The sequence below is a fragment of the Pseudophryne corroboree genome, chromosome 4 (genome assembly GCF_028390025.1).
Source record: "Pseudophryne corroboree isolate aPseCor3 chromosome 4, aPseCor3.hap2, whole genome shotgun sequence".
Lineage (NCBI taxonomy): Eukaryota > Metazoa > Chordata > Amphibia > Anura > Myobatrachidae > Pseudophryne > Pseudophryne corroboree.
In genome coordinates this window covers 553,197,245-553,223,724 of record NC_086447.1, presented here as the reverse complement: position 1 = coordinate 553,223,724, position 26,480 = coordinate 553,197,245, and the positions used below count along the sequence as shown (strand labels likewise).

General features: G+C 44.1%; 1 protein-coding gene across 1 annotated transcript in view; it reads left to right on the top strand.

Moving 5' to 3' along the window:
* HBS1L (HBS1 like translational GTPase) overlaps window positions 1–22,824 on the top strand; it is a 292,045-nt gene extending 269,221 nt beyond the window's left edge. The window contains exons 15-18 of the mRNA XM_063917372.1: window positions 4,972–5,080; window positions 8,804–8,904; window positions 12,878–13,022; window positions 22,145–22,824. Of these exons, the coding sequence (XP_063773442.1) occupies window positions 4,972–5,080; window positions 8,804–8,904; window positions 12,878–13,022; window positions 22,145–22,156 (367 nt within the window). The 3' untranslated portion in view covers window positions 22,157–22,824. The remainder of the gene's footprint in view (window positions 1–4,971; window positions 5,081–8,803; window positions 8,905–12,877; window positions 13,023–22,144) is intronic.
* Window positions 22,825–26,480: the final 3,656 nt, after the last annotated feature.

Here is a 26,480-nt window from a genome sequence, read left to right as displayed (position 1 = left end):
CGGTAACAATGTGAAAGGCGGTTAGAAGGGCCTCTTCCTCTCGTACCGGAAACAAGAAGGAAGCGGGTCTTTTCATTCATACAATGGGTGAGTTGATTGAGTCTTACCTAGACGCCGATTTTCCACAAGAGGACACAGCAATCACAACAATCTGTGATCCTAGACTTCAAGGTACAATAAGTACAGGAGCCCGTAGATTCGAATTGTTCGAATTCCAAAAGCGCGTTCAGCAGTGTTTTCCAATTCCTAAAACCCTCCAGTCTCAAATGGAGGAGGTTTTGAAACCAACCTGACGAACGTTTTCAATTTCCAAAAGGGGTTTCCAGTAACTTATCCCCTTCCTAAGAGTATAATGCATAAGTGGGAGTTTCCGCCGCTTGTGGGTGTTTTCCTAGGAAGGTTGCCGAAGAAGACAATCTTACCGTTACCTCATATAACGACCTTAAGAGGTTGTCGCAGCTTTAACGTCAAAATTTTGTGGCAGATGCAGCACAGAGACCTACAGTCGTCTGGCGTGGGTTGACAAGGCCATGGGAGTATGGTCTGGACGCATAGTACAGGCTATTTAGGGGGAAAATGGCTTGGAAGAAGTTACCCAACTGGCGTAACACATTCGAAATTCAGCTTCACACTTGTGTCAAGCCTCTAGGGATATTCACAGGATAGCATCGCGCATCTCTACATCAGCCAGATCGGCTAGACGGACAGAGAATGGCGTGGAAACTCTGACACCAAGGTGCGGTAGAATACCCCCCTTTGAGGATGAGATGTTTTTCGGTCCAGTGTTGGACAAGTGGATTTCGCAAGCTACAGCGTCCACTTGTCTGTCTACTCCTTATACAAGAACCATTACACAGGTTAGGAGAGGTTATTCGGGACCAGCGTGTAATTCCTTTAGAGCTCAGTCCTTGCGAGCCAGAGGAAGAGTTTTTGGTACACAAGTACGTGGGGGCAGAGGTAGAGGCCGCTCACAGGCAGCCAGAAAGCGGGATGAATCTGCTGACAAGACCGTGGCAGGACGGTCTCACGGCTCACCTGGGATTCCCCTTGGTGGGCGAAAGTCTGGAGTTGCCTCGGTGCCCTCAGGAAGAATAAGAGCAACTGCCGGCAATGGAAAGATTGCTATGTTCAGAGGTCATTCTTCCGGTTGCCGCCTCTCGGTGAGAAATGGCTCTCTACTCCAATCCTTTTGTCATACCAAGTCAGACAGGACAGTCCGCCCGATACTCAATTTAAACGTTTTAAACCGGCCTCGAAGTGTCTACAAATTCAAGCTGGAATCAATCCAGTCGATCATTGCTGGTTTAGAACATGCAGATCTGCATATCCCAATCTAGGCCCCTCACCAGGCTTACTTTAAGGTATGCACTGCTGATGGATCGCTACCAATTCAGGGCCTTGCCGTTCAGTCTATCACTGGCCCCAAGACACTTTCCATCATGGCATTCATGGTTGCAGACTCGGGACTGTTGAAGTCACGATTGGTCCTTATCTAGGCGACCTGCTAATCAATGCATCCTCTCGAGACCAGTTGATCAGGGATGTTCAGACATCCCATCCATTTCTCGTTCAACATGGGGAGATTGTGAATTTCCAGAGATCCAACCTCTGGCCAACTCAGTGGATTCAATTCCTCTGTCTCCTCTTGGACAGGGTACCACGGAGAGGATTCCTACCAAAGAACAAGGTCCAGGACCTACAGAGATTAGTGGCTCAGGTACTGAGGTCACAGACGATTTTCTACACCTCTGTGTGGAAATTTTTGGGAAGTTGGTGGCAGGCTTCATTCCCGTCCATTATAGATGAACCTCATTGCTCAGGGAGCAAGGTAACACTGGCTTCTATGTCGAAGACTCCGACTTTCACTACGCATACGCGCTTCCTTACATTATTTGTCATTGCACAGGAATCTCGCAGCAGGCTAGAGATTCGGCAGTTGGAATTGGTGGTTCTTGCCAACAGACGCCAGCCTCAAAGGTTGGGGTGCCGTCTTAGAATAGCATTAGTTCCAGAACAGTTGGACGATCCTGGAGAATACCTCTTTTTTGGCCAAAGGGCCAAGTCATGGGTCAACACATAAGGATGCAGTCGAAAAACGTCACGATGACGGCATACGTAAACCGTCAAGGAGGAAAAGGGAACGGAATGGCGTTAAAGGAAGCCACAAAGAATGTATCCAGGACAAGAGATCCAGCAGCTAAAGGAGTGGACACATTAACACTTTCTTGGTGTATAGGAAGGTTTAAATTTTTCCACCTTTACAACTCAGTCTCAGGGTTCTGAAAAGGGTTAAAACGAGAGCGAGTGTCAGTGATTCTATTCGCACCAGATTGGCCCGCTGCGTGGGTTACTAACGGAAGATCCTTGAAGGTCACCTCAGAGAGGGGCCCTGCTATCTCAGGGACCGTTCCAACATCCAGAAACGGGCTGCTTTTAACGGCGCAGTTATTGAAACCCGGATCCTATGAAACGGAGGGATACCTGGATCGACTATTCTTACGATGATTGCCGCTAGGAGGCCGGTCACAGCCATACATTACTACAAGGCTTAGTAGAGGTACTAGGGCTAGTGTCATAAGGTGGGTGGAATTCGGCGTACTTCCACTTCTCCAGACTTCTACTTTTCCTTTCGGCAAGTCAGGCAGTAGGACTGAGGCTGGGTTCTCTGAGCGGTCAAGTTTCGGTTCCATCCGTCCTATTTCGACAGCGGTTAACATCCTTGCCAGAGGTTCAAACCTTTTACAAAGGGTTCGGGGGATCCAACCCCCTTCTTCGTCATCCTACTGCGTATTGGCACTTTAATTTGGTGTTTAAACAGACCTGAAATATCTATCTTTGACGGTCACGTTACTGCTGGCCTTGGCTCCGGCCAGGCGGGTTTCTGGGTTGGGAGCTTTAGGACAGTACTCAGTACAAAGCAGCTTTCCTTCCTATGGTTGTTTCGGAACTTCGAGTAACCCAACCAATTGTAGTATCATATTTTCCGGGTCTCACAGATAGAGACGTGTCCTGGGCTGTTGTCCGAGTTTACCGGGTTTGCCTACAGGTTACATCGTCCTTCAGAAAGTTGGACCATGTCTTGGTTCTTTGTGATGAGCCTCAGAAGCGTTGGCCAGCATCTCAGCAGTCTTGGTCTAGACTTGCCATTCGGCAAACTTACATTTCCTGTGGCAAACAGGTTCCGTTTCAGACAGGTGCTCCTACCACGACCAGTGGGCGACTCATAGGCGGCGGCCAGAGGGGTTTCCACTACTCAACTTTGCAGGGCGGCATTGTGGTCCTCAGCCCACATGTTCGCAAGATTTCACAGGTTGATGGTTTTGCGTCCGGGGACTCTAAGTTCGGACGTTTAATTTTGCAGCCAACCGACAGCACTCCCTCCCTGGGAGAAAACTTTGGGACGTCCCCTAATGTCTAAGGAATGCTCCAGTGTCCCCTAGTGGATGAAAGAGAAAAGAGGATTTTGGTACTTACCGATAAATCCATTTCTCTGAATCCTCTAGGGGACACTGGACGCCCGCCTTGGTGCTGTCAGCCTGCTGGGTTCACACTTCCTGTTCAACGGACTCTTGTGGCTCGTGTAGTTAGTCCCTGGACTTTGACAAACAAGGTCATAGGATCAAATCACATTGTGGCTCTGTGCCTAATATGGATTTTACAAAGTTTGTACAAACAGCGTTAGTTTTTCAGTTAAGAGTTCTTGGGTGCTGTTTGATATGTTGTACGGTTCGGTTCCTCGCCATGTGCTCAAGTGTCATGTCCTATTCTCTTAGTCAAATTTTCCAAACTGAGGGAGGAGGGCTGTGAAGGGGGAGGAACCGACTGTGCAGACAATGCTAATTTTAGATTGTGCCACACCTCCGGTTGCAAGCTTCACACCCCTAATGTCTAAGGAATGCTCCAGTGTCCCCTAGAGGATTCAGAGAAATGGATTTATCGGTAAGTACCAAAATCCTCTTTTTTCTCCTCTTATGCAGCCGGAATGCATAGCTGCATTTACTGATTGAATTAAAAAGTGCAGCATAATTAGGAGGTTATACTTTCTCTATCTGTGTAACTGGAATGCATAAACTGTGTCTGTTATTATGAGGTATCCAGCGAAAGTAATAATGTACCATGCCATTACTGATTTAGAATTCTAAAGACCATCTGCTATAAGAAAGTGATACACTCCTTGTTGTGCATAGCAAAGAACCACTGCCTGGGTTGTTGACTCAGGGTTTTTATTGATGACTGGCTGATGATTCTATATTGTGAAATTGTATATAGTAGTGTGTCTATGACAGCTATGTAATATTCTTCTTACATTGAGGATATACTTACAGGTGTTAACTTGTGAAGGTTTTATGAAATAATTATCAATAAGGTTGAAAACGATTCCTAACCTATAATCTTATATAGAAATGTTTTGTATACGGTAACAGCCATAACATATCACTGCTAAAATAATAGGCAAATAATTATACCCTAAATTAACTACTTATGATACTTTGATCTAAGCTGTATGACTTAAGCATTGATTATCCATACATTGGATTTAAGTAAAAATTTCATTCATACGAAAAAATCACAATGGAGACTAATATTGTCCTTTAATAAATATTTAGAATAAGGAGGGGGTGACATACATTTAATTATTTACAAAGTCACACAAATCACAATTACTTACCCCTATTATCTTAAGTAAGAATGTTAAAAGTTACGTTTTAAAATTAACAATCATATCGATTTAATCATCACATATACAAATATAAGAGTGCTCCAAAAAAGCAATCTTTCTTTTTTTTGGCAACTGCCAATAAGTAGATATTAACATGACCTGAAGTCATGCTTAGGAGGGTCATACATGCGTTTCATCAGTAGTGTAAGTTTTCTCTGACTGCTGCTAATAAACTGTTCAGATAGTCACAGAATCTATGATCATGGTATAAAAGCTCTGACATGCTTTCCACTGTGCTGTTTTCTCTGCAGTGTGGGCTATGTGTTCTGTAGTCCCAGTGACCCTATTAAAGCCTGCACCCGGTTCCGAGCCAGAGTTCTCATCTTTAACTTTGACGTTCCTATAACACAAGGTTTCCCTGTAAGTTTGCATATCTTTGTGTGTCATGTTGTTGGGATGAGGGGATGGATTAGACATCTGATGATTTTCTTGCACATTTAGATTTTACATAACATGGGTAGTGAATAGCAGACCATACTTAACCATAATGACAAATAATGAACATATAGATGTGTCCTCAAACACCTAGCCTCAATACACCATATGTCACAAGATGCCTGGCATGAGTGCGCTGCTGCGAGAGGTACAGCGTATTGTATTTTTCTTTACATTTTGCTTTTTATTTGTATCAGCAAAATACAGCTCAAAGTGTACTTGAGACGCTGGGCCGCTACTTTAACCACACAGGAATTCGTTTCAAACACGTACACAGTAGCAGATGAAGCACAACGGCACTTGGCGTGAGAAAAGGTTGTGGCTGCTGCATAGTAGCACTTCATAAACATATTCTGACTCATTCGCACACATATGTACTGTATAAGTGCCGCATATCAACTTGATCAGTACATTCTAGCAATGTCGCTTTGTTGCCTCCAGTTGTGTTTTTTGTGTGAAAAAGATGCGCGGAGAGTCGCCCAGGACCCGGCATGCAAGAGAGGCTGTTTGACGTGACTGAAGTCATAGTGTATGAGGACACATCTATACTTGATCATAATAATAGGTGAACACACAGGCTGCTAGAAAATCAGTTTTTTCAGAAAAGTTGAATTGAGATGCGGGGGGGTAGCGATACTCTCCCCCGTCTCTCTTCCCCCCCCCCCCCCCCCCCCCTCCCCAGCTCTCTGCCTCTCCCTGTCACAGGCGCCCGGGGAGAGGTAACCTGTCAGGCGGCGGGACGCTGTCAGCGTCAGGCTGCCGAGGGACCTGTCAGCGGCGGCCGAGGACACCCATCAGAGGTAGTGCTCTGCTGCCCGCCACCCCGCTCCTGTCCCTGCATCACAGCCACCGCTCCCGGCAGCATCCACCCGGCGGCTCTTCCCACGGCTCTCCCTCCTGTCCTCCACTGAGGTCCCGCATCTCAGTCCGACATCTTTTGACGTCGGACTGAGATGGTCGAAAAGGGGGCCAAAACCTGCCAGTTTTGGCCCCGTTTTCGCCACAAGCACGTGGATCGGCAGCTATACCGCTGATCCACGTGCTTTTCGACAAGTCGAATTCATCGAAATTTAGGGATATATTGAATAGGTCGAATCAGGATTCGACTTTAAAAAGTCGAAAACTGCCGTCTTTTCAACAGACGGCAGTTTTCTACTTCAACTGAATATACCCCATAATTGCAAAATACACTTATAGCATTCTTTCTACTAAGAAAATCGAATAGTACATGGGAACGTCTTCCCACAGATGTGTTGTACTTGTAGGTTTCTTTTCTTTCATCCCTTATATCCAGTTCATCCCTAATCAGCTTGATGGGGTTTAAGTCTGGAGATTTGAAGTCAACCATCATGTTCTTTTTATAAATTATGAAATACTGTAAGCTGGGGAAATGTTGAGTATCATTATCTTGCTGTGGGATGAACCCTTGCCCAACTAAGTGTAGATGCTAGGCTACTGTATGGCACTGCTAAACACTTTTAGTTCAGGGTGCAAGTTGCCACCATGGGAAACTGCAAAAGAGCTCCAGACCATTAAGCTTCCTCCTTCAGGTTTGACGCTATCACAGGGGTTTCATTATAGGTTGAGTCTCCTATAACCAAATTTCCAAAATACGAACTGTTCCGAAATGGGGAATTTTTTTGAGCGAAACTGAGATAATGACATATTTGCTTTTTCATGGATCAGTGTACACAAACGTTGTTTAATGCACAAAATTCTTAAAAATATTGTATACAACTACCTTCAGGCTATGTGTATATGAAACATAAATGCATTCTGTGTTGAGACTTGGGTCCCGTCCCCAAGATTTCTCATGCTATGAAAGTATTCCAAAATACATAAAAATCTGATATCCAAAATACTTCTGGTCCAAAATATTTCAAATATGGGAGACTCAATCTGTACTAAATTTATGCAGATGTGTGTACCTAGTTTCCTTTTGTTAATGTGTTTCAATTTTCATTAATAAACTAAATATGTAGAGAAAAGGGAAGAATGAAATAAAGAATATGGAATTCAATTACCCCTGTTAATTTAACAGGGGTGAAAAAGGGTGGTAGCCTTGGTCTTTAATGCCTGGGGCTATTCAGTTAGAGCCCGTTTTTTTGCCCGTTAAATTCATGTGTTTTTGGGTGTTGACACATAGAATCTAGGATAAATTCCTGGACCTTTGTGTTAGCACGGTCGCAGCGCCCGAAAACAGGCTATTTAGCTGGGTTTTCTTATCGGGTCTGAACTGAAAAAAAGCCCCACTAAGTGCTGCCTTCAGGTACTAATTGAATTCTCCTGGGGGATAAATTAGCTTGTGGTAAATTACTGCGGCTAATTGCATAACCCGTATGTATTATTAAGATTATTTGGCGGTTTTAAACTGCCTTGGGTCTTCATACAGTGTTATAAGCTGCATAGGTCCTTATGGATTTCCTTTATACATAAGTGTCAATTCAGTTAGCCGTAAAGGCGGCTAGCTGCCATTGTACCAGTGTGGAAACACTGACACTTCGCGAGTCGAGCTTACTACGGACTTATGGGGCTGAAAAAAAACAAACAAAAATCTGCTAGTGCTGAGGTGCCATAAATGCAGCATATAGCTGCCCTTACTCATGCCAGGTAAATTAATGACCCCATAGTATTTTAAAAGTTTAAACTTATTTTTTAGCAAAATAATTGAGCCAAAACCACCTCAATCCAGTACTGTCTACATTGTTTGTTCCACTATTCCAGTTGATGATTCATAAATAGTTGCAGCAGATGCAATCAGTATTCTCGGTAATGGCCACTATGCTGGTGTTCGTTAACTATACCTGCCCCCCCACTGTATGTGTTAAGGATAAGTTTATTATTTTCTTAGCATTGAGTGTCTGGGGGTTGTAAGGATATTTCTCAGAGAGAAGGGGTGCTTTATATATTCAGAGGGCAAAGAAAATACAAATTAGATTTGTCACTGTAAGCAACAGACTACAGCATTATTGCTGACAGTACTGTTTATATGTTAGTGACTTACTGTATACCCCTTTTCCACTGCTGATACGGGTCACAGCCGGGAGCCTGACACAGGAGCTACTCGGCTGCGACCCGCATCAGAGCCCCCTTTCCCACTGCACTCACCCAACCCGGCATATTGCCAGGATGATGACGCTCTGGTGACGCGACTGGGGTGGCGCTGGGAGATCACATGATCTCCCAGCGCCGCCCTTCCATACAGTGTAAACAGGAGCTGCTTCCGTTTACAACCCTACCCGGATCATTCCCGTGTCCTACCCAGGTAGCTACACGGGTAGGATTCCCGGGTCACTTGATCTGGATTTTTGCAGAGGGACCCTTTTCCACTAGCAAAAAACACGGGTAAATACGTGCCCCCGTGCATTGACCCGTGTTTTTTTAGCTAGTGGAAAAGGGGTATAAGTATGTGGGATAAGCTTTGTCCGAACTATGTCAGCATTTGATGACTTACTCTTGGAAAGGCAAGACAAACTGTATAACATCCTCTTCAACTGATATACTGTATATGCAATACATTTAGCTTTCCACCTTCACAGTCATAATGCACAGCTTTGCTTTCTTTCATTATCTTATCTTTGTTCTTTACAGTAAATATATTACAGAAGTTGTCTTCTAATGTGTTTTAATTCTATTATTCAATTGTAGGTAATTATACACTACCAAACTGTGAGCGAACCAGCCACCATCAGAAAGTTGGTCAGTGTGCTACACAAGAACACAGGAGAAGTGATGAAGAAAAAGCCAAAGTGAGAATGATTTTGATTGTGTTTGCGATAAAAAAGTGCACTTCAGTATTTATATAAATAAAGGAAAGGGGTTTAGGAGTCACTATTTCAGGTGACTTAAAGGCAGGGAAGCAATGTAACAAAGCAATGAGGAAGACATGTCAGATGCTTGGCTGCCTTGGGAGAGGAGTCAGCAGCAGGAAAAAGCAGTAATTCTGCCACTGTATAGGTCATTGGTACGGCCTCATCTGGAAAACTGTGTCCAGTTCTGGAGACCATATCTCTACAAGGATATAAATACAGTAGAAGAGCAGCTAAAATGGTACATGGCCTACATGACAAAATTTACCTGTAAAGGCTAAAAGATCTTTACATGTGTAGTGTGGGGCAGAGAAGGGAAAATGGGAGACATGATAGAAACTTTCAAATATACCAAGGGTTTTATCAAGGTACATGAGGAAGACATTCTTCAAAGAAAGGGAAGTATGAGAACATGAGGACATGCACTGAAACTGGACGGAGGTAGGTTCATGGGAAATTTGAGGAAAAATGACTTTACAGAAAGGGTAGTGGACAAGTGGAATAGCCTCCCATCAGAGGTGGTAGAGGCGAAGACATTAAAGCAATTTAAACATGCTTGGGATAGGCCTATGAATATCCTTACAAAGAACTAAGGATCAAAAAGGGCTGAGATTACCTACAGTATAGGATAAAAGAGGGGGGGGGGGGGGTGCGCAGCAGACTCGATGGGCCAAGTGGTTCTTATCAGCCATTAAATTCTATGTTTCTATGTTTAGATTTTCTAATACATATTGTTATTTTGTGTTAGTGTTTCCCATTATTATGCCGCACATCCTTTTATTCTGTTTAGATGCTGATTGCAGTGACTGCACATACTTTGGTTGCAGTGTCCTGCCCAGGGGCTGGGATCTGGGTTATTGGCACATAATGCGAGAGTGGGGGGCTTTTTTTTTTCTTTTTCTTTTTTTTTTCTTTTTTTCTATTACAGGACTTATAATAACTGTAGATGAAGCAAAAGTCCAGAACCAACAATGTAAAAATATTATTATCTGATGTTTCTCTTGCAGGAAAAAAAAAAGAAATAAATGGTTTTGTGGAGCAAACATGTTAATAATGGTATTAAAATATAACTTTCATTAGGTATTTATTTAAAAATGAAGTTTGTTCATTTCAAACATGTAACTTCAGGGAGAACAGACGTCCCCTGCTACCTAAAGGTCCGTACACACTTAACGATAAAATGAGCGACTTCGCTCATTTTCCCCCTCCTTGAGCGACGCCGCTCATTATATCGTTAAGTGTGTATGCCGCCAGCGACGATCGATGCGCGGCCCCGCGGGTCGGCAACGATCGTCGCTGTCGGTAGGGCATGCATGAAGGATGTGGACTGTCGTCCACGACCTTCATGCAGGGCTGGCGGGGGCGTGACGTCACTGAGCGATATGAGCGGTCATATTGCTCAGTGCGTACAGGCGGCCGCCGACCGGCCGGCCCGGGAGGGGTAGACGTTAGACGATGTTGCTCACAGAGCGACATCGTCTAATGTGTATGGGCCTTAAGAGCTATAAATGCATCTTGAAGTCCATAACAAATAAACAATAAAGTATTGCAGCTAGTGAATTACAGCAAAGTAAAGTTGTGGGTGAAGTACGTAGATATTTTATTTTTGAGCAATTCTCCAGTGACAAGACTCGAGGCTAAAAAATGGGTTGTATTCAAAGCTTAAATTCAGGTTATCATTCCACATGAGATAAAGGTATCAGATAGTGCCCAATGAACAAGCTTCTTGGGTCTTTCTAGATAATAAAGTAGTAAATGTATCCACAAATTATTACACAATGTAATCTCCAATCCAGTTTATCAGTAATTCACAGTGGAAGTTACAAAAATCAGAGAAAGTCTACACCAAAGCGTCTACACATAGATTAGCCCCCTATCCAGGTGTCAAATAATCATATCAAACTTCCTAAAGTGCATCCATAATTTATCACATCAGATGTGTGTCAATAAAAACTAAACATAATTCATACATTCACGTACAAAGCAGGCGTCGTTTCCTATAAATGGAAATAAAAAGTATCAGCACCAGAATTCTCCATTTCTGCTGTCTTACGGTGTGCCAGGAGGCAGTGAGTAGTTGATGAGAAAACTGAGGTGATGCATTAGAAAGAGGGAAATGCAGGAAGCTGCTTCTGCTGTCTGATTTCATTAACTAGTATGATTCCTGGTGTATATCACATTGTAGGGAGATCACCATGGACCAGATAAAAACAAAAAATCTTGAATCTCACCTCAATGAAAGAAGGAGTTGAATCTGTGTCCTCATATGCAAATATGGGGTTCTCAAATGGGAACCTATTACTACGCACGTTCACCCTTGTCTGGGCTTATTCAGATATCAGTCTGTCAGGTATCCCCCCTCTCAATACCTGTAAGTTCAGGAAACATTTTGGATTCATATCACTGCTGACCAATCACGGGGTATATGTGAATGATGTCCCCATACTGGAATCTCTTCTATTAGCATCATAAGCAATTGAGCATTGCTCAAAAATAATAGAATATGTTTTGCCCTTTGTCTAGCTGCAATACTTCTATTTATTTATAATAGACTTTAATACCCATTCATGGTTCCGGTATGAATGGTCGACCATGTTATGGTCGACAGTCATTAGGTCAACCACTATTGGTCAACATTGACATGGTCGACATGGACACATGGTCGACACATGAAAATGGTCGACACATGAAAGGTCGACATATGAAAAGGTCGACATGAGTTTTTTTAACTTTTTTGGTGTCGTTTTTTGCGTAAAGTGACTGGGAACCCCAATTAGTGCACCGCATCCAATTGCATGGCTCGCTTCGCTCGCCATGCTTCGGGCATGGTGCCTTCGCTCCGCTACCGCTTCGCTCGGCACACTTTACCGTTCCAATCGTAGTCCATGTGGATCGTAAAGTATGGAAAAGTTCCCTAAAAGAAAAAAAAGTTAAAAAACTCATGTCGACTTTTTCATGTGTCGACCATTCATGTGTCGACCATTTTCATGTGTCGACCATGTGTCCATGTCGACCATGTCAATGTCGACCAATAGTGGTCGACCTAATGACCGTCGACCATAACATGGTCGACCATGTGAACGGATACCCCCATTCATATGCCTCAGGTAGCAAGAACACACTCTAACTTCCCTGCCTTGTTGGAAGTGAACTAATTTATTAGGCATACTTTACAATTCATACCTAATAAAAGTTGTACATGTAACATTTACAAGTGTGCCCCCCAACAAATAATGTATTTCTTTTTACTGGTAGATAGTCTACTTGATGTATTTCTGGGGCTACATTGGAAGGCCCTCTCACCCTAACCAGTGCCGCACGTTACTTTGAATCTCAGTAGTAAATTAAGTTGATATACTCCAGTAAAGGCTTGTAGGGCTGAAACCCCGGCTACTTGCAGTGTAGCTTTCCCTCTAGACTACTCTTTTCTTGCTTTCTTTACTATAAGCAGCAAGCATTTCAGTTTTACCATGGGGTCTGCCCTCCTCCCAGTTAGTTATGTTCAGCCCACATGTTAGGAAACAAGGGACAAAGATATTTACTTAAAAAATTTGATGTACAGTAGAGCAATATGTATACTGCATGTAAATTACATACATATGGCCAAAATTATTATATTTCCATGACTAGACCTCCTCAATGCAGAGCTCAGTAGATGTAAGTGCAGGCTGTATAGGACAGTGGAAATATCTTATACCAGTTAATGCATTCATTTATTTTCCTCTGTATGTCTTAATTGAAAATAAAAATACATCTTTAAAAAAATGAGTGTCTGCGCCATATATTATAGAAGTGCGCAGTGTGATGGGCTGTTTTGCTTCTGAGTTATAATGAAATAAGTTTTTGTTTCAATTTTTAAACGCGTTCCTTATACATATGTTTGGTCTTGGTTATGTTCTGTTTTCTCTTCCAGATGCCTAACAAAAGGGATGAATGCCATAATAGAGCTGCAAACACAGAGACCTGTTGCTTTAGAATTGTACAAAGACTTTAAAGAACTTGGGAGGTTCATGCTGCGTTATATTGGGTCATCTATAGCAGCTGGAGTTGTCACAGAGGTAGTCCCTTCATTGTTACACACTCTGTAATGTCATCGTGTTCCTAGCAAACTGCAGTATGCACTTGTGTGTCTGGAACAGTGTGCCCCTCAGGGAAAATCAAAAATCTTTGTAAATGCCGACTGGCAAAAAGTACATTTATTTCCAGGCTTCTGACATCAGAAATATTGGAATATTACTTTGCAGTTCTAAGCTAGCAAAATGAAGAATTGTAACCCCTTCACTGCAAATAATGAGCGTCATCTGCTTATACCTGGAAACTGCAGATAACCCACACCAAAAAAGTAATCTTACCTCTTTTGATCTTAGGTGTCCCATAAACGCTAATGGCTGCTGATCATTGTTGCCACCAGACATTAACCACTACTGTAACACACATTGCCAGGTGATCACAAGGCAATATCACAAAGATGTGGAAGGCACCAAGCACGAACACATTAGGGGCACTGTCATTTGAAAGAGAGGAGTCCCCTCTTTTGAAATGATATGCCCCTGTGCTAGGGTTGCCACCTCATCCCTTTAATTCTGGACACACATTAATTACACAGGTTCTGTGGCTGATTAAAACAAGGTGAAATGGAGTCTTGAAGTCAGCCAGTCACAGAACCTGTGTAATTGTGTCCAGAATTAAAGGGATGAGATGGTAGCCGTACCCTTTGCCGTTATTGCCTGGTGATCCCCAGACAGTAATACCCTGGGATAGGGAATATATCCATTTTCCATAGAAAGGTGGAGGGCACTACATGTGCCCTATCACATAAATATCACACTGCTGGATGGAAAAATTACATTTCTGCAGCAGGGTACACTGGTATCCACAGGGAATAACATTGGGGTGTAGAGTTTGATCTTGATCCGTGGCACCAACAGGCTAAAGCTTTGACTGTTCCCAGGATGCACTGCACCGCCTCCTCTATAGCCCCACCTCCAGGCACTGGAGCTCAGTTTGCGCTAGGCAGCTCTGAAAAGAGCTTTATAAGAAGACTCCAAGGGCCGCAGCACTTTTATGTAATTCTGACATGTTGTGCTGCGGCTCCCATCACCTCCCTCAGCGGCACTGTATACTCCAGCGCCTGGTTCCCGGGTACTTGCAGCGGGGACGCACCGGTTTCTAGACACACCACCGCTGCTGCTCTCCTGGATCGCGTGGCTGCATGACAGGGAGGAGGTAAGAGGGTCCCCCAGGTGAAACCCACCGGTAAATCGCAATCCGGTCACGGTCCCAGGAGACGGACCACACCGCTGGCGTGGACACTGTGGCCGTACAGGGACCCCACTATATCCACCAGGGCAGGTCGGATTTACTAAAATCCGTTTAATATAGGCTGCATTGTACCCTGTGGTGAAGTCCAGCAGAGGGAATAAGGCGCTGACCTGTAGCCCCTCCCCCAGCTCCGGGCGCCATCTACTGCTGGTGTTCCCGCCCTGGGGCTGCATCTCTCTCCCTCACTCCCTGAAGAGATTTTGGCGCCATTACCTAGCTGGGTTGATCTCCGGGACTGCTGGGCTCTGTCTCCTCTGTAAAACCACCTGTCTTGTCAGCGCTGTGTATTTACTGGCACTTAAGTATTCTACATGTCATTTTACACAGTGTTAGTTAAGAACAAGTGTACTGCTATATGAATATTTAGTACAAGTATTCTGTGATATACATCCAGTGTTTACTGTGCATTGTTATATCTGTATACATACATATCTATATGTAGATTTACTAGTCCAGTGCAGTCTGATTGTTTATATGTAATTAATTTCAGTAATGTGCCTGTGACTGTGTGTGCCTATAGCTGCTGTGTGGATTCTATTCTGTGTATCACACGTATTGCTATCACTGTATTCTGTACCCTGGGGGGCTAAGTGCGTCAGGGTCTCATTTAAAATATAGTGTTCCAAAGGATATACTGTTTTGTATTTTTCACTGTGTGTTTGTCACCTCACACCACTTAAATCCTCTGTTTTGTGCTTTGCATTTGCTATCACATATCACAGGGGGGTTTATGCAGGTATTGTGTTTGGCTATATATTGTACTGTTGCGCTCTAAGGCTACATTCCCAATAATGTCTGCTACATAGGGCGGGAAATACGCAGACGCTTCTGCATCATGCAGTGCTGGCGCCACAGATTTGACTGAGGAAAAGGTTTCAGCTGAGGGTTCAGGTACTGCGTGCCCTGCACCTTCCTTTCAGTCTGCAGCACCTGTGCCAAATCAAGGCTGCTTTTTCAAATATGCTGACGACGCTTGTAACGCGGCTTACGCCCCCTGTGGGACCTCCTGTGCCATTGCAGCCACATATTGTCCCTGTAGTTAACCCGCCTTGGATGGATGCTCTGTCTACCCAGTTACAACAATTAAATCAGTCTTTGGTTAGACAAAAACCTACCCCTCGCCCTGCTGGGGCCAATGGGCCATCTATACGGGCCTTTTCTTCCTCACAATCCACTAATATTTCGGATGATTCTTCCGATGAGGATGGGTATTATACTGATCCGTCAGACACTGATACAGTTACTTCTGATGAGGAATCTACAACTCAAGTTGATGTTCCTGACCTAGTGGAGGCTATCAAGCTGATTCTCCAGATTGATGATGATATTGAGCCCCCCTCTACGTCTAAGAAACCTTAAACGTCAGAAGGTTGCTAAAGTAGTTTTACCGCATTCTGACCTTTTAATTGACATACGTCAGGAATCCTGGTCATCTCCAGTAAATAATTTTTCCCTGTCCAAAAAGATGCTAGCTCTGCGGAGTTTAGTAACAAGTGGGAAACTTCACCGCCGGTGGACTCTCATGTCGCCCGTCTAGTGGTATCTTCTACTCTGCCTGTCACCACTGTCACCTCACTGAAGAAACCGATGGATAAACGTGTGGAGGGATGCCTGAAGTCTATTTACACACTTACCAGTGCTGTGCATAGACTCACTATGGCAGCCTCTTGGGCTGCAAAGACTATTGAAGCATGGGTTCAGGCAATTGAGGATGAGCTACCTCTAAATTTTTCTGACACTGCCAGACATCATCTGTTGTATATTATCACAGCCTCTCACTATATTCAGGAGGCGGCCTCTGATGCAGGCGTAATGGTGGCCGCCTTGGCGAGCCAGGATAGACACAGTAGACGCCTTGTCTATCCTGGCTCGCCGAATTTTGTGGTTAAGGTCCTGGAAAGTGGACCTGGACTCCAAAAAGACCTTGGAGGTTCTCCCTTTTAAGGGAGACATACTATTTGGAGAGGATCTGAACAAGATCGTGACTGACTTGGCAACAGCTAAGACTGCATTTCTCGCAAGTACTAATCCTTCTGCTCCGAAGGCTAAGAGTACCACTTTTCGTTCCTTTCAACCTCCAGGTAAAGCAAAGGGTCAGGCGTACCCGAGACAGGATCGTACTTCCAAAACCACCAAGGCCAAGTCTAAGCAATCTTGGGCCGCCCGTCAGCCTGCTTCCAAACAGGTTAAGCCTGCGGCATGACGGGGCGGGCCTCCCCCTGGGTGACCCCAGGGTGGGAGGCCGACTTCTGCAGTTCACCCAGGCCTGGTTAAAAAACACTTCAGACGCCTGGGTGCGGGAAGTTGTCTCACGGGTACGCAATCTCTTTCAAGAGACATCCCCCTCGCAAGTTCTGCTCGACGGTTATCCCTTCGGATCCGCTGAAAGCACAGACTTTAGTTGTACAATCTCTCCTAGATACTGGAGTGATTGTGCCGGTACCTGTGTCTCAAAGAGGCAGGGGCTACTATTCGACCCTGTTTCTAGCCCCGAAACTAAATGGGTCCTCCTGGCCCAAATCCCGGTCCTACTTAACCTCAAATCTTTGAACAAATTTATGAGGGTATCCAAATTCCGTATGGAAACTCTGCATTCTCTTGTACTGGCCATGGAACCCAAGGACTATTTGGTATCCCTGGACATACAGGATGCTTACCTGCACATTACTATTGCCTATGGCATCTCGACACAATCACAAGGTTCCGGTCTTCGGAGCAAGGACAGGGAATCCTCAAGCAGCATTCGTGGACGTACTGGCAATTCCATGGAACTTTCGGCTGCCATACGTGTTCCCTCCAGTGTCACTCCTGCCCAGGGTAATATGGAAGTTCAAGCAAGAAGGAGGAATATTACTTCTAATTGCTCCAGCATGGCCCAGACTGCATTGGTTCTCAGACCTGCAGGGTCTCTCAATAGAGTGTCCTCTTCTACTTCCTCAACGCCCAGACCACCTCGTTCAGGGCCCTTGTGTCTACCCGGACCTGGCCAGTCTGGCTTTGACGGTGTTGCTCTGGAAGCTACACTCCTGAGAGCAAAAGGATTCTCTGAGGCGGTCATACAAACTATGTTGAAAGCCCGTAAACCAGCTTCAGCTTGGATTTATTACAGGGTCTGGAATTCTTACTTCACATGGTGTGCTGCTAAGAATTATGATGCATATACTTTCAAAACTTAGACTTTTGGCTTTTCTACAACAAGGCCTAGACTTGGGCCTTGGTCTGGCCTCCCTCAAGGTTCATATATCTGCCTTGTTGGTGTGGTTTCAGAGAAGAATTGTGTCTCTTCCTGGCGTTCACACTTTCACTCAGGGTGTTTTATGGATTCAGCCACCCTATGTCCCTCCTGTGGCTCCATGGGATCTGTCTGTCTTAAATGCCCTGCAAGAATCTCCATTTGAACCTCTTGAGTCTGTGGACCTTTAAATGCCTTACACTTAAGGTCGTGTTTCTGTTGGCTATTGCCTCTGCTAGAAGGGTGTCAGACTTTTTTTTCCGTGAAAATACGTATTTTAGACACAAATAGGATGCACAAGCAGCTTCTGCTGATTAAAATTATATGCAGCATGCCTATATTCTGTGTGTAATGTAGGCTCTATCTGCATCCGAAATGCCACGTTAATGTTTTCCATGATAACACTGTAACATAGCATTTTGTATGCAAATATATAGAAGCAATCACTCACAGAATATAGGCATGCTGCATATCATTTTAATCAGCAGCAGCTGCTTGTACTTTTTTTTTATTACATTACTTTGCATCTAAGACACAATTTTGTAGAAAAGAACGCAAAAAAAGACGCTCTGCGCTACCAAGTTACACGGCACTCACGTTGTGTAATGCGACTTGTAGCACACGGAGAAAAGGTATAAGAGGACACATCTGTACAGCTGTTCTTAAACAACTTTGACTAACAGACTTTGGGCAGTAACCAATTACCCACAATGAAACATCACGAGCGAAAAACTGTAGGTCTTTGCGATTTTTCCCGATGTTTCACCAATATTTTTTTTCACATGGTATCCAGTTAGTTCTCCCATAAAAAAATAGTTTTTCATGTGAAAACACACAGGTTCAGAACTGTGTGTCTTTGCCGCCGCAGCCCCAAAAAGCCGGCGCTTTTCGGAGATTTTGTTTCACCCGCCTGAGGCGACCCCTCCATTCAGTGTCCCACGCCCACCGCAGCAGCCTGGGTCTGCAGGGAGGGCGCCCACTCATATGACGGGAAGCCAGAGCTGTCAGGAGCCGTGGCCCGATGCTGCAGCAGGTCATGCTGGCTTAGGATGTGTACACACGGTGAGATCCTTGCTAAGCCCGATTTTCACTTGCGATTTCCCTTGAACTCCCTGGAGCCCAAATAGCACAGATTTTGACTAACTTTTCTTGAGATATGGACTGTGTGCTTACGATTTTGGTTTATGTGAGATTTTGGCTTATGTGAGATGTAATTGACATGTGACATGAACTAGATAGTACACCGATCTAGCAAGGATTGACTTGCCTGCACAGCTTTTTTTTAAGTATATAAGTTAAAGGAGAAAATCAAATGGAGGAATAATAAGACTTAAGACAGAGAGTGAGCATTTGGTGGAGGGAGACAAGGCAGTAGCAGATCACCTAAATAATTATTTTTGCTCAGTATTTACTACAGAAGAAGGGATGGGGCCACAGTTAAGTTGCAAGGACATTCATAAAAATAATGTAGATGAAAATACATTTACAGAGGAGAAGGTCCTAACAGAACTTTCAAAACTAAAAGTGGATAAATCAATGGGACCAGATGGGATACACCCAAGGATACTCAAAGAGCTAAAAGATGTGCTGGTTACACCTTTGACAGAATTATTTAACCAGTCACTAAATACAGGTGCTATTCCAGAGGACTGGAAAAGAGCAAATGTAGTTCCACTGCACAAAAGTGAAAGCAAGGAAGAAGCAAGTAACTACAGACCAGTAAGCCTTACATCAGTAGTAGGGAAAGTAATGGAAAAACTATTAAAAGAAAGAGTAGTGGAATATCTTAAATCAAACAACTTACAGGATCCAAAACAGCATGGATTTACTGGTGGGAGATCATGCCAAACAAATCTTATTGACTTTTTTGACTCTGTGACAAAAATAATAGATCAAGGGGGAGCTGTAGATGTAGCATATCTAGACTTTAGTAAGGCATTTGACACTGTCCCACATCGCAGACTGCTAAATAAACTTGAAAGCCTGGGGGTGGATTATAAATCAGTTAAATGGATAAGAACCTGGTTGCAGGATAGGAAACAGACAGTCGTAGTTAATGGAGTGCAATCTATGGAGGGAAATGTTACCAGTGGAGTACCCCAGGTCCAGTTCTCTTTAATATCTTTGTTGGTGACATTGCAGATGGTATTGAAGGGAAGATATGCCTTTTTGCAGATAATACAAAGATATGCAACAGGGTAGACACACCAGGAGGGGTAAAACAAATGATTAATGACCTAGGTAGGCTTGAGAAATGGTCAAGAACGTGGCAACTACAGTTTAATGCTAAAAAATGCAAAATCATGCACTTGGGTCTCAAAAACCAAAAGGCTAAATATAGTATCAAGGGTACTATAATGGAAACTACTGAGGAGGAAAGAGATTTAGGAGTCACTATTTCAAGTGACTTGAAGGCAGGAAAGCAATGCAACAAAGCAATGAGAAAGGCAAGTCAGATGCTTGGTTGCATAGGGAGAGGAATCAGTAGCAGGAAAAAAGAAGTGATAATGCCACTGTATAGGTCATTGGTACGGCCCCACCTGGAATACTGTGTCCAGTTCTGGAGACCCTATCTCCAGAAGGATATAAATACATTAGAGAGTGTACAAAGAAGGGCAACTAAAATGGTGCATGGCCTACATCACAAAATGTATCCGGAAAGGCTAAAAGATCTTAACATGTATAGTTTGGAGGAGAGAAGGGAAAGGGGGGACATGATAGAAACTTTCAAATATATCAAGGGTCTTAACAAAGTTCAGGAGGGAAACATTCTTCAAAGGAAAAGAAGTATTAGAACTCGAGGGCATACATTGAGACTGGAGGGGGGGTTCAGGGAAATTTAAGGAAAAATTACTTCACAGAAAGGGTAGTGGATAAGTGGAATAGCCTCCCATCAGAGGTGGTAGAGGCTAAGACTGTAGGGCAATTTTAAACATGCTTGGGACAGGCATATGAATATCCTTACAAAGAATTAAGGTTAAAAAAGGGTTGAGATTGCCTAAAGGATAAAATAAAAAAGGGGCAGACTAGATGGGCCAAGTGGTTCTTATCTGCCGTCAAATTCTATGTTTCTATGTCTATCTTTTCTTGCGATGCTGACCTGGCGTGACCGCGCATCAGGATCGAAACGGGATCGCAAGGTGACTTTCACCTTGCGATCTGCACTAACTTTTCTTGCGATTTTGACTATATAGTCAAAATCGAAAGAAAATATCTCACCGTGTGTACACACCCTTATTGGGGCTAATAGGATAGCCCCAGGAGATATCATTACGTGGTAATGTATTTTCTGTTGTGTAGTGACAGGAACTCTCTTTAAGAACCCTTACTGAATGAATCGTGTGCCAGTTTGCTTTTTTTTAACAAAATAGCTGCAACACCCCTGATAAAATGTAGGAAAATACTACATTGTTATCTGACATGACAGTGTGAAATTACATGCTTCTTTCTGTTGCTGCTGACCGCCAGGATCCCCAGCACCAGTCTTTCAGCCCCAACCCTCATGAATAAATAGTTTTTTAAAATTCTTGTTTATTTCACTATTTTATCAGTTGTTGACATTATTTTGGAGAAATTGTTTTAGTTTAAGAAAGTTGACCCCTGATTTATAAGATCTATAAAGTTATTGAGATCGTGATTGCTTAAGGCAGTGTTTCCCAACTCCAATCCTCAGGGACCCCGAATGGTGCATGTTTTACAGATCTCCTCAGTATCACGGGATGCGATCAAGATCCCGCCGGACAGAATCCCGGCGGTCGGAATACCGACACCGGGATCCCAACCGGCACAATCCCGACATATTCTACCTCTGTGGGTGTTGCCGAGCGTAGTGGGTGTTGCCGAGCGTAGTGAGGCACCATGCCCGCACTTGCCCCCCTGTCGGGATTGTGCCGGTCGGGATCCCGGTGTCGGTATTCGGACCGCCGGGATTCCGTCTGGCGGTAATACGTACTGATCCCAGTATCACAAGTGAAATAATTGGCTCCACCTGTGGATCTTTTATTTGTCAGCTAGTAATGAGTACACCTGTGCACCTGCTAGGAGATCTGTAATATATACACTGTTATGCTCTGTAGGCAATTGTCGATATAGTGTTCATTATTTCAGTTAATTTTATATCGCAAGCGGATCGGCGGGTGTGTACACCTGATATATCTGTGAATAATGTCGTTCACATACATTTCAGATCGCCCTTTAGCACAGCCGATACCAATATATCTGAAAGATACATTAGTGCATCTGCATGTGTGTGTATAGACGACATGCCGACTGCCCATACACTGGCTGCAGGGACCGCTGGCAATGACATCACAGCTGGGCAGGCAAATCTAAATGCCTGCTTAATTGTGATGTCTGGTCTATCGAGCGGCTGATTAATAAGCATGTATAGCTTACCTATTCGGCTTTGTTGGATCGACGACGGGTCAGCAGATAAATCTTTCAGGTGTTTACCCAGCCTTAGGGGTCCCTGAGGGCTACAGTTGGGAAACACTGACTTAAGGATTTGCCTTCAAAACTCTGTTAAACATAGACCAACTCTATTTTAGATTTTAGATACACCATTGTGTTTTATGACAATAGGTTATCTTCATTGCGTTTTATATATTAATTTCTTTTTCCTGTTAGATAAAAGAATGACACTAACTGCATATCAAGGTGACTTTTGCAACCAGCAGAGTAGATTAACATTGGACACACAAGTTCTCTCCCTTGATGGCCTGGCTGAAGACAAAGTGCAGTTTAGACATACAGTACAGAATGAGAGAATCTTGGAGGAGGATCATTTCTCAGCATCTCTATCTCGGAGAAGGAAGAACCGGGAGTCGCCGTCCTGAGTTCAGAGCATCATATTACCTGTGATAAAGTGTTTCTCCGTGTCTCTACCGTCCTACAGTACATCAATAATGCAGCAGCTTCTCATACAAAATGCTTATATAATAACGTTTATTTAATAATAATCTGGGATTTAGCATGATGCTTTAATCTGAAACCGACAGACATGTTTACAATTGTTTTCAGAAATGTCTGCATTTTTATTTTATTTTCATTTATAGTAATAAGAAGTGATTTAATATATTCAGTGGTGAATATAAATTGCTAATGTGAGATGGAACAAAACTGAAGGACTCCATATTATTTTTGTAAATCTTCGAGCACGGCTGAGCTTTGGAAAGACCGAAACCTTCCATGAGGTGGTTACTTGCTGTGTGTGTTTAAAGTTGCTGCAGAGGATGTGCCAATCTAATGAAATGATCAAAACCAATTTACAATTACTGCAATTAAAAGCAAAAAAAAAAAAAATCCTTTTGAGCATCACAGGGACCTGGTCTGTTCTTATGTACAGTGGTGTGACTTGTTTTGAAAATGTTCCTTTAGTATAACACATTACATAGATTGTACTGTAGGTCCTTCCCCCCCCCCCCCACCTTGTTCAAAATGTAAAAGGAAAGTTTAACTTAACACAGTACAAACCCCTAAATCATCTATATGTAATGGCTTGATAATGTTGCTTGCAAATTCAACAGGCAGGGGTCATATCAATTTTCTGCTAAGTATTAAGATGGACTCCAGGTATACTACTGTGCATTAGTATACCGGCCTCGGAATCCCAACAGCCGGCATACCGACACTTTTTCTCCCTCTTGGGGGTCCACGACCCCCTGGAGGGAGTATAAATAGCGTAGCGCGCCACCGTGCCCACAGCATGGCGAGCGCAGCGAGCCTGCAAGGGGCTCATTTGCGCTCTCCATGCTGTCGGTATGCTGGTCGCTGGGAGCCCGGCCACCGGCATACCATACTACACCCTAAAATAAGACCTTTGTTTTACATCTCTTGCCCACCCTTTCAGTGTAGTTGAAACTCGGTAGACACGTCAGCCTTGCTGCAAATTCCAATAGATCTTACAGAATGTGCACAAGGATCAGTGACTGCTCTGTAATCAAAGCTTGCCCTGAATTACTGTATAATAGGTTGGTTTTTTCATTGTTGGATATGCTAATAAGTGTTACATATGAAGTGATTCTGGTTGATTGCTTTCCTAAATATATTTACTGTGATGGTGTTTATAAATGAAGGATATTGGGCCTTATTCAGGTTGCATCACTATTGCGATCCTTTCTATCACATGCATGGGGCCGCCCAGCGCAGGGCAAGCCCACCCAGCATACTGGCCGTCACGCTCTGCAGCTGCAACCGCAATTTAATTGCAGTCGCAGCAACTGTGGACGACCCCTTCGCAGCTTACCCTGCGCTGGACGGCCCCCAGCATGCAATAGAATGGATTGCAGATTCTGCAATCCAACATGAATAGAGTCCTTTGATCATACCAGCAGTTCTAGACACATGAGTTGTTACACCAGTTATATTGGGTTTAAGCAGCTGTAAAAGGCAATTGGTTATGGCCACAAGAACTAACTTGTACATGATTCATTTTTAGTGTAAGTGTCCAGGCATTGCTCTATACTCCTCCTAAGGAGTAGGGACTAAGGGCCTAATTCAGACCTGATCGCTGCAGCAAATTTGTTAGCAGTTGGTCAAAACCATGTGCACTGCAGGGGGGACAGATATAACATGTGCAGAGAGAGTTAGATTTGGATGTGGTGTTCAATCTGAAATCTAAATTGCAGTATAAAAATAAAGCAGGCAGTATTTACCCTGCACAGAAACAATATAATCCACCCAAATCTAACTCTTTCTGCACATGTTATATCTGCCTCCCCTGCAGTGCACATGGTTTTGCCCAACTGCTAACAAATTTGTTGCTGCAATCAGATCTGAATTACCCCCTAAATTCATTGTTTTTGCCGCTTTTGGTGAGTGCACAAAGTAAAAAGCCCACTGAGTCTTCTCGATCCTTATCCATCAGAACTTTGTTCCTGTATCAGCAATGACCACGTTACATTCCACTACACTGCTCAAGGGCTTGTGGTTTTCAATCCTTAACATTGCATGGTAATTGGTATCACTCTGCATTCCCGAAGACCACACCCTGTCTTAATCACATTGTGGTCATTACTAGGGCAGCACAGACGGTGTAATGGTCAGCATTACTGCCTCACAGCACTGAGGTCATGGGTTTGATTCCCACCATGACCCTAACTGTGTGGAGTTTGTATGTTCTCCCCATGCTTGCGTGGGTTTCCTCCGGGTACTCTGGTTCCCTCCCACAATCCAAAAATATACAGGTAGGTTAATTGGCTCCCAACAAAATTAACCCTCATGTGAATGTGTGTGCGTGTACATGTGGTAGGGAATATAGATTGTAAGCGCCACTGGGGCATGGACTCAGGTGAAAGGCCAAATATTCTCTGTAAAGCGCTGCGGAATATGTGTGCGCTATATAAATAACTGGTAATAATAATACATGCAACCTAGATCCAGTGTGCCTGCCTGGGCCGCATAAAAACCTAGCATGATGCAGCATCTTCTCATGAACATGTGGTTGTCCTCACCTGGCTACATATAAGCATGGCGGACTGGCCCAGTTGGATACAGGGGAAGTCCCCTCCTTTAGGGAGCAGGGTGTAAATGTGTTATATTGGTGCGCTCAAGCCGGTATCTCTCATCCTGCTTTGCCTCTGTATCAAGGCAAAGTAGGAAGCAGTAGCGACGAGATGTATTAAAATCTCATCTGCCAAAGTGTGGGGAGTGAATTATACATGTTACATTAAACTGCACAGAACTATGGTGTGTTTTCTACCGGTGTAGTATGGTATGCCAGCGGCCGGGCTCCCAGCGACCAGCATACCGGCGCCGGGAGCCTGACCGCCGGCATACCGACAGCGTGGCGAGCGCATATGAGCCCCTTGCGGGCTAGCTGCACGCGCCACGCTATTTATTCTCCCTCCAGTGGGTCTTGGACCCCCACGAGGGAGAAAATCTGTCGGTATGCCGGCTGTCGGAATTCCGGCGACGGGATCCCGACAGTCGGCAACCTGATGACCACCCTTTTCTACAGTGCATTGCTGTTACTAATCATATTATCATGCACAGACTGACAGTATTTATGTATGTTTTTATCAAGTGGCCCAGACCATGTACTCTCTAATGATTGGCTGAGCTTCTGTGGTGGCTGGCCACACCCCCTATGGAGGTAGGTCCCATCCACTATGGAGGTTGGTTACACTCTCAAGCATAAGCCCTATAGCTGCATTTCCCTGGTGGGCCCTTCATACCCCAGTCCAACACTACAAACACGGTCATAAACATTTACACCATTGCAGTAATAGTACATGTAATGATACACAGTCTGGCCAGAATGTGCCCAATGTGCTCCTGATTTTGCCACAGTTTACTGTTTCTTTAAATATGGATCAAGGATTCCAAAGCTTGGTTGTATTTTGAAGAATAAAACATTTTAAAGCAGCAATAGAAATAAGCTCCAATTCAGGCTTGCTTAGCTTTTATTTCTATTTGCGGTTTCAAATATATCTATCCAATCCTGCTTACACTTAATGGCACTGTATATTTACTGGCCAGTGAGTTGTCAAAGCTGGAATTCTCTGACGTCCTAGTGGATGCTGGGAACTCCGTAAGGACCATGGGGAATAGACGGGCTCCGCAGGAGACTGGGCACTCTAAAAGAAAGATTAGGTACTATCTGGTGTGCACTGGCTCCTCCCTCTATGCCCCTCCTCCAGACCTCAGTTAGATTTCTGTGCCCGGCCGAGCTGGATGCACACTAGGGGCTCTCCTGAGCTCCTAGAAAGAAAGTATATGTTAGGTTTTTTATTTTACAGTGAGACCTGCTGGCAACAGGCTCACTGCAACGAGGGACTAAGGGGAGAAGAAGCGAACCTACCTGCTTGCAGCTAGCTTGGGCTTCTTAGGCTACTGGACACCATTAGCTCCAGAGGGATCGACCGCAGGACCCGTCCTTGGTGTTCGTTCCCGGAGCCGCGCCGCCGTCCCCCTTACAGAGCCAGAAGCATGAAGATGGTCCGGAAAATCGGCGGCAGAAGAC